At 46.9% G+C, this 18935-nt stretch overlaps 1 protein-coding gene across 3 annotated transcripts in view; it reads right to left on the reverse strand.

Annotated features, from left to right (window-relative positions):
- Window positions 1–1416: 1416 nt before the first annotated feature.
- Ankrd33b (ankyrin repeat domain 33B) overlaps window positions 1417–18935 on the reverse strand; it is a 64664-nt gene continuing 47145 nt past the window's right edge. For 2 of the 3 annotated variants that reach the window (XM_040757689.1, XM_040757690.1), the window contains 2 exons: window positions 16573–16713; window positions 1417–9274 (listed from right to left, as the gene is read on the reverse strand). In XM_040757689.1, the coding sequence (XP_040613623.1) occupies window positions 8442–9274; window positions 16573–16713 (974 nt within the window). In that variant the 3' untranslated portion in view covers window positions 1417–8441. The remainder of the gene's footprint in view (window positions 9275–16572; window positions 16714–18935) is intronic. The other variant, XR_005881604.1, reaches the window with a different exon arrangement.

Genomic DNA, 18935 nt, shown 5'->3' on the forward strand with positions numbered 1-18935 from the left:
AGGAGGCTGAGAGGGTCATAGTGGGTGATGCAGAAGGATGGGGTTCAGGCAAAAGAACACATAGGACATGAGAGAGGACAGAAAGCTAATTTTTCTCTAGTTTCACAGTAGATATGTGAATTCAACTTTTTGAGCATTAAAGCAGCAAGAACCATTTTACATTTCAAAGGAATCCAGTATGTCTTATTCCTCTGAGCCATAGAGTGTACAAGCTGGGCTTTCTTTAATTCCATTGACCATTCATGAAATAGACATGACTAGCCACACTGACCCAACTTAGGAAAGCAGTTTTTAAAAATTCGTTCTTGGGGAGGGGTTTTGTAACCTGATTTTTTTTTCTCTTTTTTTTTCTTCTGTTTAAAACTGTATCCATTCTATTATAATGTTATTTCACATATAAGTCATATTACTATACATAAAATACAGTTTTTAAAAATAAATGTACATGGCTGGAGAGATGGCCCAACTGTTAAGAGTGTTGACTGCTCTTCTAGAGGACTCAGGTTTGATTCTCAGCACCCACATGGCAGCTGACAGTCATCTGTAACCTGTTCCAGAAGATCTGAGGGCAGCAGGCATACAAAACATACATGTACGGTAAAATAATAGTAAAATAGATACACTTAAATTAAAAGTTGAAGAGACAGCCTCACATGCAGGGCAGTTACTTCTCATCACAGACCCTCTCAAAGCTTTTTTCCCCTCCCTCAGGTTTACTGCCTTTTTTCTGTTAAAACCAATTTCCTAAATATTTGAAACCAGTTGTGGTGGCACACGAAGTAGGATATGCTGAAGAGGCAGAAGCAGGAGGATTACAAATTTGAGACCAGCCTGAGCTACGCCTTTATACTGGAGAGATGGCTGAGGATAAAGGGGTTCACTGCCAACCTGACAGCTTGAGCCTGACGCCCAGTAGCTACCTGGTGGAAGGAGAGGACCAGATTCCATAACTGCCCTCTAATCTACCACACCAACACACACTCTCTCTCTCTCTCTCTCTCTCTCTCTCTCTCTCTCTCTCTCTCTCTCTCTCTCTTTCTTTCTCTCTCTCTCTCTCTCTCTCTCTCTCTCTCTCTCTCTCTCTCACACACACACACACACACACACTATAAAAACATGTTTCTAATATATTTTAAAAACTCCATGAGGACATTTTGATCAATGAAATAAAATCCATGCTGTGTGCCACTCAGGTAAGGGAGACGAAGGAACACAGAGTTGCATTGTGTCTGAGGGGCGCTCCTTCTGGAAGGCTGGACCATGAGCAGATCATCGTGAGGTCTGAGGATGCACTCATGAGAAACCCCACATGAAAGGCCCTGACCTTTGCAGAATAAAGTGGAAGGATGTAGAAATAAAATGTGTGAAACCACTTCAATCAAAACAAATGACAGGAAAATATCATATGCTTCATAGTATTTTTAAATAATTTATGCACATAAATTTATTCAAATATCACAATTTTATACCATGAGAATGTTTATTTTACATGTGATCGATTCTTTTACCATCATTTTATTTTTTTCTAGTGTCCTTTGTTTCTATACTTTTAAAACAGAATTTTCCAGAAGTTAAAAGAGAGAAACATTCTTTCTACTAAATAATATCACATTTAACTTAGAGGTTACATAACTTTATACTGGGGGTGGGGTAGTCACACTTGTTAGTGGGTCCCAAGGTAGCCCTGAGGTCTAAATAGGAAAATATCCTATATAAACTATAGTAAAATTCTCATCTCAAAATAAAACACTCTGTAATTTACAGTTATATCCATATTCAACATCTTTACAGCATCCAGAAACTAAGGGGAGTTTTAAAAATGATGAAGGAAATCACTTCACGTTCAGAAAACAGCCCAAACCAGGAAGGCAGAAACCAAACTCTGGCAATGCAGAAGTCTGCTCTATTCCTCATCTGTCAGTCTCCGAGGTGGAAAACACAGAGTCTCACACACCCGGCAAATTCTAGGCACAGGTCTTTTCTTGTTTGCCTTTTGGAACTATCATTTGGACCAAGGAAGTTCCAGTCATAGTAGACTTTGTCATCACTTGAATGGAATACTGGGTTCTAACTCCATAGCAGGCCCCAGGCTGTGGGTGGAGAGGACAGTGGTATAACTTCTAGACACACAGTGCCCACTCACACTCTCCATCAAGTGTACTCACTGTTCACCATTGTGAACCAATTTCCAGAGCTTTCTGACTGGTGTGAGTTGGGCGCCTGATCACTACTCCTCAAATCTACAAAGGGTCAGGTCAACAGAGCCTACTGCTCCACCTCGGATGGCTAGCTTCAGTTCTCACTCATCTGCATCTTCTTTTAAAATGACGGAAGTCACATCACAGCGAAGACAATGTTTTCAACACCAGCACTGGTCAGCCGATCTAATACCAAGGCAGACTGGGAAATCCTAACGCTGCCCCCGAGTAACACGCTCTTCTAGGGTGTTCGTCTGTGTCAAGTCCCACAGAACATACTCCCCCCAAGCAGGAGGGCAGCTCTGGGAGCTCTCCAGGGGGTCCTCTTGGGTCTGGGTCCCTCATACAACTGACCCACATCAAAGCCAGAGCTGGACCAGAGGCAGCTACGTTGTTTGCTCTCAGTCAGCACCATCTTCTATTAGGACAGCCTAGGGTATGCAAACTTCAGCCATGTCAGGTCTCACATTGTTTGGGGACTCCAGGTAGACCTCCAGGCCTTGCAATCTGCCTGAGTACACACTTCAAAACAGGTCACAGACACTCCCTGGGGGCCACTGTGAGCTGCTGTAGCTAGTACAAGCAGAGCTCTGGCCCTTTGGTTGGCGTATTTGAGTGGACAGCACGCACGGTCCCTGCTAATGTAAGCTGCTGCTGAGGGTTACCAATGCACAACAGGGGCTTCACCTTTCATTGTCATCTCACTTCAGGGCAGGGGAAAGGGCTGGAAAACTGCATGTGTGGCCCATGGCATCCAACAGCAACACCTGAAAACCAGCCAGACCAAGGCAGGCAGCATCCCGACAGCATGGCTGAGTCTTTAAATGGTAGTCCTAAATTAAATAAAGCCTCCAGAGGAACTTCAGTCACTTATTTAAAACGTTAAGGAATAAGCTGGGAATTCAGGGACAAGGGAACAAATGGCTGACCCGAGTCACATAGATGTAAAGAGCTGGCAATGGGTGATCATGAACAACTTTTCATTCTTGGTGGCTAATGCTACCGTCACTTTGAGAGGCCCAGTCATCCCTGTGATAAATGTGACTTTGTTGTTTCTTCAGGATCCATCATGGTCAGGGTTCCCTCCTTCACTCTCTAGAAACCATAACCCTCCACATTGTTGCCCAGCTTGAAGGGGCGCAGGGCTAGCAGCACAAACCAAATCCAGCACTAGAGAACTCATGGGGACCCTTCTGGAACTTCCCAAACACGAAGAGAAAAGGCCTCACTGTACAAGAAGAGGGAGTTTGCAGTGAGACACCATCACTCAGCAGCATAGGGAATAACTGGTGATGCTTCCAGACTCCTGGGGACGGGAGCAGCCCCGCTCCGCACAAGCCTCTATCTTATCTATAACAGCCTTACCTCCACTCTAGAAACCTGGTCCCAGCTGGGAAGGAATGGGCACAGGCCTCTGGGCACACCCTCTCTGAGTCGCTAAAGCCCACTTTCTGGCTCACCCCATGAATCCTCCCCATCCTGATGTGTAGTCAGGGGAATCCACAGCTGAGATGGAAATGCATCATCATTCTGACTTTTCTCTAAGGATCAGCTGTGGCCCAAGAGCCTGGAAGGGGCTGAAGAAGTTGTGAAGTCCCTGGAAGAAGCTGAAGAAGTTGCGAAGTCCCTCCTGCCCATGGAGGCCATGGGGACCAAATGTGCAGTTTCCCTCACCCTCCCCTACGAGCTCTGTGGAATGACTGTGGAGAGAAGACCAGGGTGTGGCATCAGTCACCTCTGCCTATCTAGAACCAACTGTTAACACGAGGACCACACCCAGAAGCAGTAGCTGAGAGACACAGCTGTGGTTTCATATGCACAGCCATTCCCCCTGCCCTGGTCCCCAAAAATCTCCAGAGAGACAAGTCCCAAGAGCTCACTTAGAAACAGCAGCTTTGCCAGGTGTTGGTGGCGCATGCCTTTAATCCCAGCACTCGGGAGGCAGAGGCAGGCGGATCTCTGTGAGTTCGAGGCCAGCCTGGTCTACAGAGCGAGTTCCAGGACAGCCTCCAAACCAGTACAGAGAAACCCTGTCTCAGAAAAGAAAGAAAGAAAGAAAGAAAGAAAGAAAGAAAGAAAGAAAGAAAGAAAGAAAGAAAGAAAGAAAGAACCTGCAGCTTTGATACTATCCTGGAAATACTTCTGTCCAGTTAAGTCCTAATTGACTTCAACATCAAAGAGATTTAAAATACACTTCAACTTTTCCCCTAACTATATTTATGTATAAATCCCTGAGAAGACACCTGTCCGCTTGGAATTCACTATTTACAGTTAATAGACATGAGGGCCTGCTCTTCTGCTCTCCTAAGTCAGGAGAGAGGACCAGGCCTCCCTTCCAAAAGCAGAAGGCAGAGATGATGTCCTGAAGCCACGGCCCTGCCCTCCATCCACTCCTGGGGATCTAGAGGTCTCTGCCTGGTAATGCAGTGGGAAAAACAAAGGCTTCTCAAGAGCCGTTGTTTTCCTGCCTTCTTAGACCTCAAGGCACCTGGCACCTGGTGCCACATGAGCAGGGAGTTCAATCAGACGGGGAAAGAAGCAAGCAGAAGAAAGGGTGATGGAGGAAGAGGTCACACGAAGAATGTCAGGGGATGGCACGATGCTAAAGTATATGGATTCTCGCTGGGTTATGTGCCAGACTCCCTCTATGAATAACATGGGGTACAGGGAGATTGTCTGTGAGTAGATAGCAACTGTTCAAACAACAAAACAAAAACTATTCCTAAAGAATGCTGCTAGAGCCGGGCGGTGGTGGCGCACGCCTTTAATTTCAGCACTCAGGAGGCAGAGGTAGGTGGATACCTGTGAGTTCAAGGCCAGCCTGGTCTACAAACCGAGTTCCAGGACAGCCAGGGTTACACAAAGAAACTCTGTCTCGAAAAACAAAACAAACAAACAAAAAAGAATGCTTCTAGATGTCAAGGGCACTAGGGGAACTTGAAGACTGATGAAATCTCTAGTGAACCCCTCAACTAAAAGAAGATAAAGCTAACAATATGGTTTAAGAACGGACACCCTCCTTCAGTTGCCCCCACAGAATACCAGCGGCCTGAGACAGCTTCTTCCTTCTCAACCAGGAGTGAGCCCCGCACCTCCCTCCACCTCCCCTCACCCTCTTCACTCCCAGGTGGCCCCGAAGGCCCAGGCAAGCATGGGTAGGAGGGCTCTGCTCACAAGTGTTTGTCCCCATGCTCCTCCCAGCATGCACTCTGAGCAGGACACCTGCTTCCTTTCCGATGCCCCACTCGAGAGAGAGAATACAAGAGTGACAGCCACCCCAACCCTAGAATGAGGAAGAGGCTGGGCAACATTTTCCTTGACAGGGAAGTCCCTGAAGGCGTGGTCCCTCCACTGAAGAGAAGGCCTCCCACAGGACAAGCTCAGACGCACTACTGGAGAGACACTGAGAAGACTCTACAGCCCAGGATGCACTGGCCTGTCCTTCCCTTGGGTCCCCTGAGTTTCACAACTCAGTTTTTCTCCCTGGTAAACAAACTAAAGCTCACCAGGAAGAGGGGCTTCCCCAGACTTCCACACGTCTCTCATTGACCTCGACCTTCTTAGTGCAAGGCTCATCAGACAAAGGCAGTTCCACAGAACAAGGAAAGAGTTCACAACAACAGGTGTTGGTGGTGCACACCTTTAATCCCAGCACTCGGGAGGCAGGCGCAGGAGGATCTCTGTAAGTTCGAGACCAGCCTGGTCTACAGAGTAAGTTCCAGGACAGGCTCCAAAGCAATACAGAGAAACACTGTCTCAAAAAAAATGGACAAAAAAAAAAATTCACATCAAGATCTGAAAAAAAAAGTCCCTGGACTGACCCAGGATTGAGGGTTTAGAAGCCTTTTAAAATAACACATGTTGCCAAAGCTTCTTAGAGCTAAGAGGAGTGACATCATCCGATGCCTGGTCAGGGCTGGCACATTTAAGGGGGGAGTTCCTCTTCCAAACGCTTGGGAAGCAAAAGCAGCCTCTGACTCCTTACTGCAACACCAAGCACAGTCCATGCTTGTGTGGGATGGGTCTGAAAATGAATCATGAAAAGGTAAGTGGATGGGAGGGACCAAAAATGGGCATCTCTGATTGGTCAGCAGCAGGGACCCAGGCTTCAGAGGGTTATGTACCATTGCTAATGTGACCCTAACACAGTGTAAACAGGATGGGCGACTTGCCAGTGCACAAATACCAGACACTAAGTCATTCCATGTCGGAGCTGCCTGAAACCAGACAACCTGCAGAAATGGAGCCTGTTATGGGAGCTTAAGCTGGATAATCCAGGAAAAGCCCCCTGAAAGAAGTGGGGCTTCCTACAGTCTCTGCTGAGAAGCCACAGTCCCAGTTCTACAGCAGTGGTTGCCTTGGTGCTCCCCGCAGCACTGGGGTACAATTCCCCTCTGTGGCAGGGAAGTGGGTTAAAACTGTGTTGTATCTGTGGACAACCAGCACGAGGAAAGTGGATTGTAAGCAGTGTAGCTAACAGCGGCAGGGTCTGTGATGAGCTGGGTGATTATTACATATTCATGTCGGGAAGATCCACAGTGCCAACAGAGTCAGAAAAGATGGTCCCAAAAGATCACTGAGGTTGGTTGCAGTCCTCACAGCCCCCAAGGAGATGTAGTCAATCAAGTCCTAGGTCACAAGGATGAACCCAGCCAAATAAGATCAATAGTTGTATAGGAGGGTCCAGACGCCTCCCCCCATTCAGCTTGGTACCTTAGAAACTTACTAAAATGTGATTTTTGAACACTGAATGGTGACATCACCTGGGAGCAACCTACACTACTATTTTATGGAGTTTTGGGAAAGGTTAGGGAGAACTCCTATTGTTCAATGCCTAATGGTACCAAATAGGAAGGAATAAGAATAAGCCAGTCTCCCCCACCCCACCCTGCCCACAGTGTGAGATAGACCTCAGCGAAGGGCTTCCAAGTCTGTAGTATTCTGAATCTATAGCTTCCAAATATTATATTAAATGTTCAAATAAAGTGCATGTGTAGCAGATACTCAAGACCCAGTTGGGATTTTTTCAGTGCTTTGGAGATAAAAGAAAGAAAGATATACAGGCAAAACTTTCAAGACAAATCCCATTCCTACCAAAGTCCCACACATTGGAAGGTCTACAAAGTTGGTGGGGGAATAAACCAAACACTGGGGCCCATCAAAGTGGAACCGTCAGTCAAAACACAGAAGGGACTCTTTGGAGGACAGGACCACCACAAGAGTGCAGTCCACCCCAAGAAAACCTTCCGAAACTGCTCAGTATCCAGGCGTACCACCTGCTTGAAAAGTCACCCGTCTGCCCTTCAAAGTCTGCAGCATCCCTACCCGCTGCATCTTTGACATCTTTTAAGGGTATCCACATTCACTTGTCTGAGCACTCACGACTTTGTTTCTATTACTCACTTGTTAAATCTTCCCACATTAAATAATTGTTTTCCTCAAATAGCACAAGCCCCTTGCTTTAAATTCTACAATATGCCATAATCACTTTCAATGTTATGAGTGATGAAGATGAAGAAGATGATGATGATGACAGGAACAAAAGAGTTTAAAAAATTGAAACAAAGGAAGTAAGACTTCATCTCACTTGATCACTTTGAATAGAAGTCAGTGCCTTCATCAAGTAGAAACAGGAATTTGGCATCACTCAAGTTAATAGGAAAAGCCAGTGAGCAGGTATGTCCATGGGACACAAGAAGGCCAAAGCCAGAACCAAATGGCAAATGGGGAGAATTCCACAAGTTCCGTGTAATTCACAGTCATTACAAGTATTTATTGCTAGAGACAGCATTTTAAACAAAGGGTCTCCAAACACAAGTATTAAAACTGCCTTAATTACAAAGAGCCTGTCACTTGTAAAATGCTGCAATTTTTCATAAATAACAAAATACAAAAGTATGTGAAAATGCCCTTTGATAAATTAGTTTTTTTAATTCTTAGTTGGGGTCCTCTAAGGGGTGACTTCTAGGTAAACTGCCCTTTCGGTATATAGATTGCACAGGGAACTAGTCTTAAGCGAAACCATCCGTACTCTTTTCAATTCTGCCTTGGGAGCAATGTGCCCTCCCCTTCCTGGGTCTAGGAAAGGAGAACGGCCCAGAGGCTGTGTGATGCAGGATGCACCCCATGGCAGAAAGGGGCACCCCTCTCTGTGGTGCTGTCTACACCACCCGCAGCCTCCCAACTGGATCCCTGCACTGGCTCCCCACACCAGGCACACACGTGTTGGGCATCACAGCCCCTTCACGTCCTTTTCCTCCAGCGCGACGCCCGCTTTTCCTTCTGAACCTCTGCCTGGCGTTTCTTTTCTGCCTCCTCCGCCTTCCTCTTCTCCTCCTTGGCCTCCTTGTACCGCCACTTGGGGATCTGCAGGTATATGCTGTCCTTGGTGTTGCTCTTGGGAGCTGCGCGCTCGGGCTGGAAGGTGGGCGCAGGGGCCTTACTGATGCGCACTCTGGGGACCACCACGCCTGGCCGCACGCTGCTCCTCCGCAGCAACTGCAAGGGTAGGAGGCTGGCCTTCCGAGAGACAGGGGCAGGGGTGGATCCTGGTGCCCCAGAGGACTGGGACGACCAGGGGCTGGCTCTGGGGGTCTCCAAAGTCTGGAATTGCGTCTCAGAGCCCTCTACCTTGTTGCTATCCTGAGCATCGGTGTCCCGGTTCCTCCTAGCTGCTAGGATTTCCTGCACTGCTAGGCGTCGTTTCCCCACACAGGGAGGGTTCTCCGGGCACACAGTCTGGCAGACAACAGCAACAGCAGGGCTATAGAGGCTTGTGGTCATGGTAACCATGTGATCAAGGACACCTCCATCCTCCAGGCTCTGGCCTGAGCGGGAGGTCAGAGTGGTCCGCAGGAACTCGGTGAATCTCTGAAAGCAGTTTTTGGAGCCTGCCGGTTTCAAGAGCATCTCAGCCGAAAGCGGCAATTCCAGCTTGTACTTTTCCCCAAACTGTTCTGGGCAGGGTCGCTCCATCAGCCTCTGCATGACACGAACAGCCTCCACTCGGCCAGTATATGCAGCCCACTCCTGTGGTGACATCCCACGGTGGGGATCCCTCGCTTGAACATCTGCCCCTGAAAAACAAGAACACACATGAAGAAGTGAATGGACCAGGCGGCCAAGTATGCTTTCTACAGGCAATGAATGATGGCAGAATTCCTGACAATCATGCTGGTTAATTTTGTATTCATTTGGCTAGGCCAGAGTACCCAGTGGTTTAACCAATCCTGAGCTGGGCACGAGCCTGGACTCAAAGCCGAAGGGTTACTTTCCAAATATGGCAAGCCTCATCCCATCAGCTGCAGACTGTAAGAGCAAGGACAGGTTTCCTGGAGCAGAGGCTCCTGACTGCACACACTCTATACATTTCAGAGTCCTGAATGACCATGATTGCCTAAGACTCGTTAAACGAACCACTCTACTTATGTGCCCTGTGGGCCGCTTCTTTAGAGACTCCCCAGGCACACCTGGAAATCTCTCCTCTGAGTTCCCTTTCCCAAAAGACACTGTAGATTTAAACCCCAGCTCAGCAGAGATCTGCACACATCCCAACTTCTGCCTACAGAAATGGATGCAGAATCACCATTCAATCTCAGCCCAATGTAGTTAAAAACCATGCCGGAGTTCAAGTCCCATTACTCTCCACTGGCAAAGCATCCAGGAAAACTAGGTCAATTACCTAGCGTGTGAGCTCCCCGGGGACCCAGCCAGTTAGGGCATCTCCATTTGTATCTTACACAGACCCACCTGCCTAACATAGTGGCTGGTTGGTTGTTCTGAGCCAAGAGTATGGGGCTCAGCCACTTCCCTGCCCTGCAGGCCAACAGCAGCCTCGTGGCTGGGAAGACCACCTTCCTAAACTCAGCTACTGCAAGCCTGGGTCCTGCGACACATTAAAAGAATACCAGGTCTTAGGAAAGTGGCAGTTATTTGGAACTGGGATTCAGGAGGAACTCATTAGCTGGAGCACAATTTATAAACTAGCGAAAATGAAAAGGGGGCAGTAAAAGTGCCACTGCAAAAATAGATGACACATTAAACCTTAATTAATTGCATGTCACTTTAAAAGGGAACAAACTGCGAAATTAAAACTTTAATGAACACTGCATGAAAGAGACATTTTTCAAATGCTAATGAAAAAGGAAAGGAATGGCTGTCAGAGCTTAGCAGTCTTCCTCCCACCTTTTAACATGACCAGAAAACAAACTCTATAAATCAAGGTGACCAGCCAATCCTACTGTAGCAGCCCTGGGCCCCGAGTCACCATGCTCCATGTAATGATGCGATTCCCTCTGGAAACTGTTGCTAAGGATAACCACAACTGAACCATGAGTGATGAGTACACCTGTCCCTGGTCTCCCTCCACAAGGGATTGGGTCCAAGACCCCCAGTGGATACCAAATTCTGAAGTGACCCAGGTCGCACATATAAAGTGGTACATTTGCACAGAACCTATGCACATCGCCCTATATACTGACACACGGAAACATCTCCTGATTGCCCATAATCCTAACTCGATACAAATGCTATCATTGCTGCATTGTGTATAGGGAATGGCAACCAAAAAGGTCTGTCCATGAGTGTGTGTGTGTATATGTCTGTGCGTGTGTGTGTGTGTGTGTGTGTGTGTGTGTGTATGTGTACGCGCGCGCTATCAGAGCTAGCTAAACCTACAGACAAAATCTAAGACACAGAGTTGCAGCACTGGGAATTGAATCTAGGACCTTGCATATGCCAGGAAAATGCTCTAGAAGATGATTCTAGAAGATGGTTCACACTTTACACTGCTACCTTTGAAAGAGTGACAAGAGCTTGGGAAATGCTGCTGCACCCATGTCCTTACAGTGGATCATCAGCGCCCCGCTCCCAGCCAGCACCATTTCACCCACTGAAAAAAACTGGAGACATGACTTGGGCTCTCACTGCTGTGTCTGACAGCTGCCATGCTACCTATACAAAGTGCTCTACTACACTCAAGGCAGCATTATTCTCAACTACATAACAATACATCATGATTGAACCAATGTAGGGTTGCTCAATGTTGGAAGTACTAGAATTTTTGGCCAGTATTTCTTTGTTATGGGGCTAGCCTGTGCACCATGGGATTCTAATAACATCTCTGGTCTCTAAAAGATGCCAGTAGTAATCCATTTGTTGTGACAGCCAAACTCTCCTTTGGTCATTTTCAAATATCATCTAGGAGACAACATTGCCGCATCTTAGAATCACTGGTCTAACCTAAGGACTATGGTCCTGTCCCCCATCCATCCAGCCTCCTGTGGCCCAGTAGGCCAGGCCTGACCAGTGAACGCTAATGAATTGTTTGCCTCCTGCTGCTGTTGATTCCTACCTGAAACACAGATCAGCTCTGGTGACTCCCACAGAATCAAGGTGGCAAATGGGGCTGGCAAGATGGTGCGGTGGATAAAGTGTTAGCCACGTGATCATGAAGACCTCAACGGATTCCCAACCCATGTAAAAAGCCAGGCACTAGGCACGTTGGAGTGCACCTGTAATCCCAGTGCTGGGGAGGCAGAGTCGGGGGGATCCCAGGAGCTCACTGGCTAGCCATTTTAGCTGAGTGAGAAAGCTCCAAGTTCAGCAAGAAACCCTGCTCAAAAAACAAGGTACAGAGAGAGCAAAAGGCCTCCACACACAGTCACATTCACATGCATGGACACCCACACACCAACATGCACACATGTATAAACACACACCAACATGCACGCGCGCGTGCGCGTGCACACACACACACACACACACACCAATATGCACACATGTATGAACACACACACAGAGGTGTCAACTCTGAGTAGGATGTACTGACCCTGTGCTTTCTAATGACCTGAAACATGTCTGCCTTCTTTACATCATCCCCAGGGTGGGGATTTTTTGTTACTGGAACCATCACAAGCAAATGCTAAACAGAACAGGTGGGTCTTCTATCACCCAGGCTCAGAGCCATGAAGACCCAGGCCCAGGCGGCCTATGAGAGGGAGGGAATACAGCAGGAAGCAGAAATGGGTCGCTTCCTTTTACTTTTCTATCTCGGTAGCTACCCTTCATGTTATCTACCCTACAAACCCAGCTCAGGCCTCCCTCCTGCCACTGCAGAGGAGTCCTTGCATTCATCACCATTGTGCCTGCTCTAACCTCTAACTTAGGCCCTGATGTAAGGGCCACCCTCCAACACAGCAGGGATGACAAGCTCCTGTGAGGCTCAGCAAGCAGGAACCTGGCCCTCCTGGGATACCAGCAGGAGGAAGCTCTCACAGCCTACCTGGGCCTTCAGCTGGTGTTCCTGGGAAGCCTAAGTCTCTCGGAGACCAGGCTGCAGCCCAGTGGCCCCCAGGGAACTCAGTCACTCTCACCCCCCCCACTGTGCCTCTTCCAAAGGTCACATTCTACAAAAACTACTCCCTGGGTCTTTTTAGTGGAGAGTCCCTGCTTGTGGGCAGCTTCCTGACTTGAAGAGGAAATTGTTGTCTTCCCTATAAAGGGAAAGCAACTTCTGTGTTGACACAAATCCCTTGGTTTTTTGAGAAGCATGTCATGAGGGCCTGTCTAGGATGAGAGCAAATATACAGCAAATCCTCGCCTCCCTTTCAGTCGGTTTTCTTCCCAGGAACCACGGCAAGGACGCTAGGCTTCAACCTCATGCTCTTCCCAGAGGCTGCAGCGATTACATCACACTTCAGGAATAAAGTGAACTGTTAAGTCTGGAACCTGGCAACCTCTATGGAGGGAAAGAAATCACATCGTTGACAGAGTCACTTACGGAAATAGACCTGTCACTTTGGTGCGTTAATATTCCACCGGGTTAACAAGGAGCTGCATGGCCCTTTCTATTCTTATCAGAGTGGCTGGCATTATCAGAACACTTGATCCCCAACAGTAACCAGGTCAATTTGCAGAATCGGCTGTGCTCGTCATTAAATTCAAAGTTCCGATAATCCTCACGTTATTTTATTCTACCTGACAATGCAGATAAGGGCTGACATTTGTCTGTGGTTTGCCAACTGCAGAAAAATCTAAAGGGTTTAGGGGGTCAGACAATTCAATCATTCATCATTCTAGGTGGAGTGGTTCTAACTGAATGTAATAAAATCACAAGTCAGAAACTCAAATCTGGTGTTAAAAGCACTCAGGAACCAAAGAATCCTGCATTCTAAAAAATAAAAGTCAGAACAAGATACTTGTGTTTTGTGCTAATATATGATATGGTATATGCTTCTTGCTTTTATAATAATCATAGGATGGCCATTCTGCAGTCTGCTACTGAACCACTGTCCTCCAGCGTACATAAATGCACTTGATGCTGAGAGGTTAATTTCAAGAAAAGCACAGGCAACTGGTACCTAGGAATATCTCCATTTTCTTAATACTGTTGTATTTAAATGGAAATAAGAAATCAAAATATCAGTGTAAACTTTTTAAACATCTCAATAGGCATCCTTACCACTGTCTAACAAACCCAGTGGGGGTGGCATTCACTTACACACTGGTTTCTTTTAAGATGCATCTGCTATAAAAAGAAAATGAAGCTAAAAAGACAGGTATAAACTAGAATATTCTAGAAGTTAAGTGTTCCAATCAAAGCTTCTCCAGGAGAAGCTCAGATGCAACCTAAAGGAGGTGCAGTCCAGAACAGAGCAGGCCAGGAAGGAGGACTGTGTCCAACAACAGAACATCTATTCCTCTTTTATCCCACTTTAATTAATTTTATCTGTGACTCTTGGTAGGAAACAATCACATCCTTGGGAGGAGGTAATATCCACAGGCATTTTGGGGTGTCCCAACTGCAGGAAGCTACTGACATATGGTAAGTAGAAGTAATAAAAACTGCTAATGCCCTATACATTGGCAAGATGGCCTCCACAAGGATTGAGCCAGGTCCACACGTCACTAGTGTCGAGATATGCTTATTATTAGCACAAATACCTCATCACAAGGATAATTTTTTAAAAGAGAAATGTGCTCTATTTTTCATTCACAAATGACTCCTGATCGGGTCAATGTATTAATAATGAAAGCTGATTGTAACCAGCACACACTGGCAGTTTCCTCAAAGGTAGGCATCCTGTCCTCACATGAACAAAATCTGACCTACAACTTCCTGTGATAAGGCTGTCATCAGTCCTCTGTCATTGTCTGAGGTCCAGAGAGGTAAGTGACAGGTCCCTGTAAAGGTTAGTAGCAGGCTGCACAGGTAGCTGCACTACTTACTGGCTTTGGGCTTGTTTCTGGTGCATTCTAAAGAATACAGCCAACAATGACATGTACTCCTGATGATTATTCTAGACTTCAGCGAAGAGAAGTTCAAAGTAGTTGTGGGGATCAATAAGGAAAAGCTGCGAGACCTTATGTCAAATTTGTAAGCAAATAGCAGACGGGAGGACTTTATCCTGGGGTTCATCAGTGAAGAGGTCAGTCCCAAGGACTTTCTCCTGGGGTTCATTAATGAAGACGTCACTCCCAAGGACTTTCTCATGGGTTCCCCAAAAGGGAACTCTGATCCCCAGACCACTAAGGGACTCTTTCTGCACCCACTAGAAGAAGAGATGGGAAATACAAAAACACACTCAGCAACAGAAAAACAAATATGACACCGCCAGATTCTAGAGACTCCACACCAGCAAGACCCCAACATTCCAATGCGGACGAAGCAGAAGAGAACGACCTTAAAAGCACTTTCATGAAAATGATAGAGGCCCTAAAAGAGGATATAGGAAAATCCCTCAAAGAAATGGAAGAAAAAACAAACCAGAAATGCAAGAAATGGAAGAACAAACAAACCAAAAATGCAAGAATTGGAAGAAAAAACAAACCAAAAAAGGCAGGAAATGGAAGAAGAAACAAAGCACAAAATGCGAGAAATGGAACAAAAAGCAAACCAAAAAATGCAAGAAATGGAGGAAAGAACAAACCAAAAAATTCATAAAAGGCAACAAATGGACGAAAAGATAAACAGAAAATTGCAAGAAGCAATGCAAACACTGCAAGGGTTGAAAACTGAAATAGAGACATTAAAAAAAAACACAATCTGAAGAAAGGCAGAAAATAGAAAAGCTGGACAAACAGTCAGGCACTACCAATACAAGCATTACCAACAGAATAGAAGAGATGGAAGAGAGAATCTCAAGTGTTGAAGATACACTAGGAGAAATGGATTTATCAACCAAAGAAAACCTTAAATCCAACAAATCCTTAACACAAAATATCCAGGAAATATAGGACTTTCTCATTGGGGTTCAAACATCTACAAAGTGCTATCATATGCATCCTGGGGAGGAGAAGGTGAGGACAGGGAAGTACTCTGGAGGTCAAGAAAGACATGCAGAGCAACTGTGCAGTCATGCAGATCCCGCTTCAGCCTGAGGATATCCCCCATGGAGGCTCTGTGGGAACAGTCCATTCCTACCTGTCCCCATCACCTGTGTCATCTTCAACACTGCAGTCCTTAAGACACAGGCAAGGTCAAAATGAACACTTTCTATACACATGTGTGTTCAAGTGCATAATATACACATGCACCTAAGGAGCTAGGCATATGGAGACCCAAAACTGACATCAGGAATCTTCTGTGAGTACTTCTGACTTGTCCTGGAGCATATTCATCCAGCTGATCTAGCTAGACAGCTTGTTCCTGAGATCCCCTTACTGTTTTCACCTTCCTAGTGTGGAATTCCAGCTGGGCTGCCCTGTCCACTGAGCCTTTATGTGAGTTCTCAGAATCCCGATTCCAGTCCTCAGGCAAGAGGGACATCAGTCTACCCACTGAGGTATTCGCCTGGCCCCCAGAATATATGCCCTTGAAGAATAAATCTGAGCACAGCTAGAGAGCCAATAGACAGACAGACAGACAGACAGACAGATGAGGGAACACACCAATAGGGAGCAATAGGAGTTTCAGGGAATGGCCAGTGCTATAGTCAGTCCTCATTGGCCAGCCCCTGAAGTCATGTGCTTTGGACTTCTTTTTCCAGATGTAGACAAACTCACATATCTCAGGCTGGTCTTAGACTTTGTTATGTAACTGAGGATGGCTTTGAACTCCTTATCCTTCTGCGTCTGCAACGTGAGTGCTGGGCCAGCATACATTACCACACCCAGTTTTGTATTACGCTAGGATTGATTCCCAGGGCTCTGCGTATGCTGGACAAGCATTCTGCTGACTGAGCTATATACCCCGACTTACTTTTGGATTTTTCAAAGAAATTCAGTCACAGGGCTCAAAAAAGCAAAACAAAACAAATCTATTCCTTACTGCCACTGTTTCTGTAAGTGGCATGGGTCTATTTAACATGCATCTTTAGAAGAACCTCCTTGGCATGTCTAGAGCCTAGAGACTACACTGGGCAGGTGGACTTACCTGCCAGCATCAGAGCTCGCACACATTCCGTTCTACCCTGCATGGCAGCTTTCATGAGGGCAGTGAAGCCGAAGATGTTCCTCCTTTCTAGGTCCAGGCCAGGGAAATAATTGAGCAAGTAGTTGGTGATGGTGGCATGCCCTGAAAGAGAATGACACATGCATGTAGAGTCATGTACCCACACAGGTGATCGCTTCTGTGTGGCAGAGAAAGAAACTGCTTAGTATCAACGTGTCGGCTATCACTTGTGTGTGTGCTCCTTAAATCCCCAACACCGTGCTCCCCTAGAACAGGAGAGCAACTAAAACACCTCTCCTCTCCAGCCCTTGACAACCAAGAAAGTATCCAGACATTGCCTCACGCTCCCTGAAGGGGGCTATGCAAGATCACTTCCGTTGTTTCCTTTGCCAACCCCCCTGTGTTCACGTGAACCCCTCCCCCACTTAGATGGCCAGCAAGCCTTGGGCAATGAGAGACTGCAGAATTCCCTCTTCCTCTGTCCTGGAGGAAGCTTCCAGTGCCCAGAGTCATCCATTCTTATGCGGGTCAGGCAGTCTGGGTCTCCATGTTCAACTCCATGGTCAGACCCACAGGTACGGGACCTTGGGACATTCCCGCCCTCTCCGTACCTTATACCACCCTTCCCTTTATCTTTACACGTATGAAGTCAGACCCCTGTGGCCCAGAGTCCCCTTCCCAGCATGATTCCTGGGCAGAGGTTGAATGGGTGGTACAACATAGGACCTTGGGCCAAGAAACACTTCGGAGGCTCTCCTGCTCACCGCCGACTGACAAGTCTGCAGCTGGTGGCAGCTCTGAGAATTGTCTCCCTGCTGTGGCTGCAACCACAGCGAACAGGGTTCCAGGATGGAGGTAGAAGGTGGAGGGGGTACATATGTCCTCGGCCTTCATCCCCCTCCCCAGCCCTCCCACTGTGTGAGCACAATATTAAATCCACCTCATACACTGAGGAGCTTTGGTCGGCCCAACCACAGCCAAGTGACACAGTTATCCAGGCTGCAACCTCTGTGGTCCCTTGTGAGGGACATTATATACTCCAGGCTGCTGCCCATGCTGTTCAAACTCAATCCTTGGGGTTGACCTGTCACCAACTTAAAAGTTAAAAAAAGCCACATAGACCAGAGTTCCGAGTCGTAAGAAGCAGGTCTACGGCTCACCACCGAGCTCAGTCACCGCTCTGAAAAGGGGGTCAGAGCCTTGCTGACTGTTAGGAAGTCAACAAGACAGGGCTGTGGCCCAGGCTCCGTAACACAGAGGTTCCAACTTGCCGATGGTGTCTTTTGGACTTACTGAGCTCTTGGCCTCCTCTGTGTGATGGGGTCAGGATGAAGCCAGGGGTCAAAAGCTCACAGTAGCTCAATAGTTCTAAGCTGGTGGGGTAGTAGAAGATAGACCTTTGATCTCAAGTGAGCTTGTGTTCCGCTTGAATGCTCGCCACACCACTCAGATTTAGACCGGGTCTCAGTGAAACGAATTGCGATTTGTTTCAATGATTTTCTTTAAAAGCGTGACACTGTGTGTCGGTCACAATTTGCAGATGCTGTTTGTACACACGCACACACACCCTTTGCAAGTTGAATGGGCAGAGAGAAGAAAACAGAAAATCTATAAAGCGAACTGCCCATTATGTTAAGGTCAGAAAACCCAACATGGGGAAGTCGCATGCTGACTACAGTCTGGAGCCCGGAAAACACAAGAGTCGCCCCTCGTCCCCAGGTTTTTCCATAAGGAGAACAGCACCTCTACCATGCAGATGGCTGTGTTCAGTAGAAATTAAAGATGGGCCTGATGCTTCTAAGACTGTACAAACATTAACTGTTCTCCTTAAAAGTAGGGTGAGTGGAGACTGGGGCGGGGATGGGGGGGTGACTCATGGATGTCACAATATGTCACTTGACAGCCATGAAAGAGATCCTGCTTTACTCCTCCAGGAAGATCTATGACAAGTAAACAGCAGGTTAGTTCTCTCTCTCTCTCTCTCTCTCTCTCTCTCTCTCTCTCTCTATCTATCTTTCTATCTTTGTGTGTGTGTGTGCATGTGTGTATGTGTGTATATGTGTATGCCCAAACATGCATGGGCATGCTCATAAACGCACTGTGTATTTATATTAAACACAGTCTTTTTATAGTGCAAGGGAACCCAGACACTGAAGTCTGGTTTGAGTCTAACCTAACTTACACATTATAGGAGCTGGTTCCATCTTAAGGGCAGGCTCACCACAGAGACTCCCTGCTTCCCCCAGTGACCCTCACCCTGCCCAAGAAAAGGGCGCAAGTGGTACCCAACATAGCTAAGAGGTCACCACTATACTTAAGAGAGCTTGCTCTAAAACTACTAGAGT

This window comes from Mesocricetus auratus, unplaced genomic scaffold, assembly GCF_017639785.1.
Source record: "Mesocricetus auratus isolate SY011 unplaced genomic scaffold, BCM_Maur_2.0 Super-Scaffold_100015, whole genome shotgun sequence".
Classification (NCBI taxonomy): Eukaryota; Metazoa; Chordata; class Mammalia; order Rodentia; family Cricetidae; genus Mesocricetus; species Mesocricetus auratus.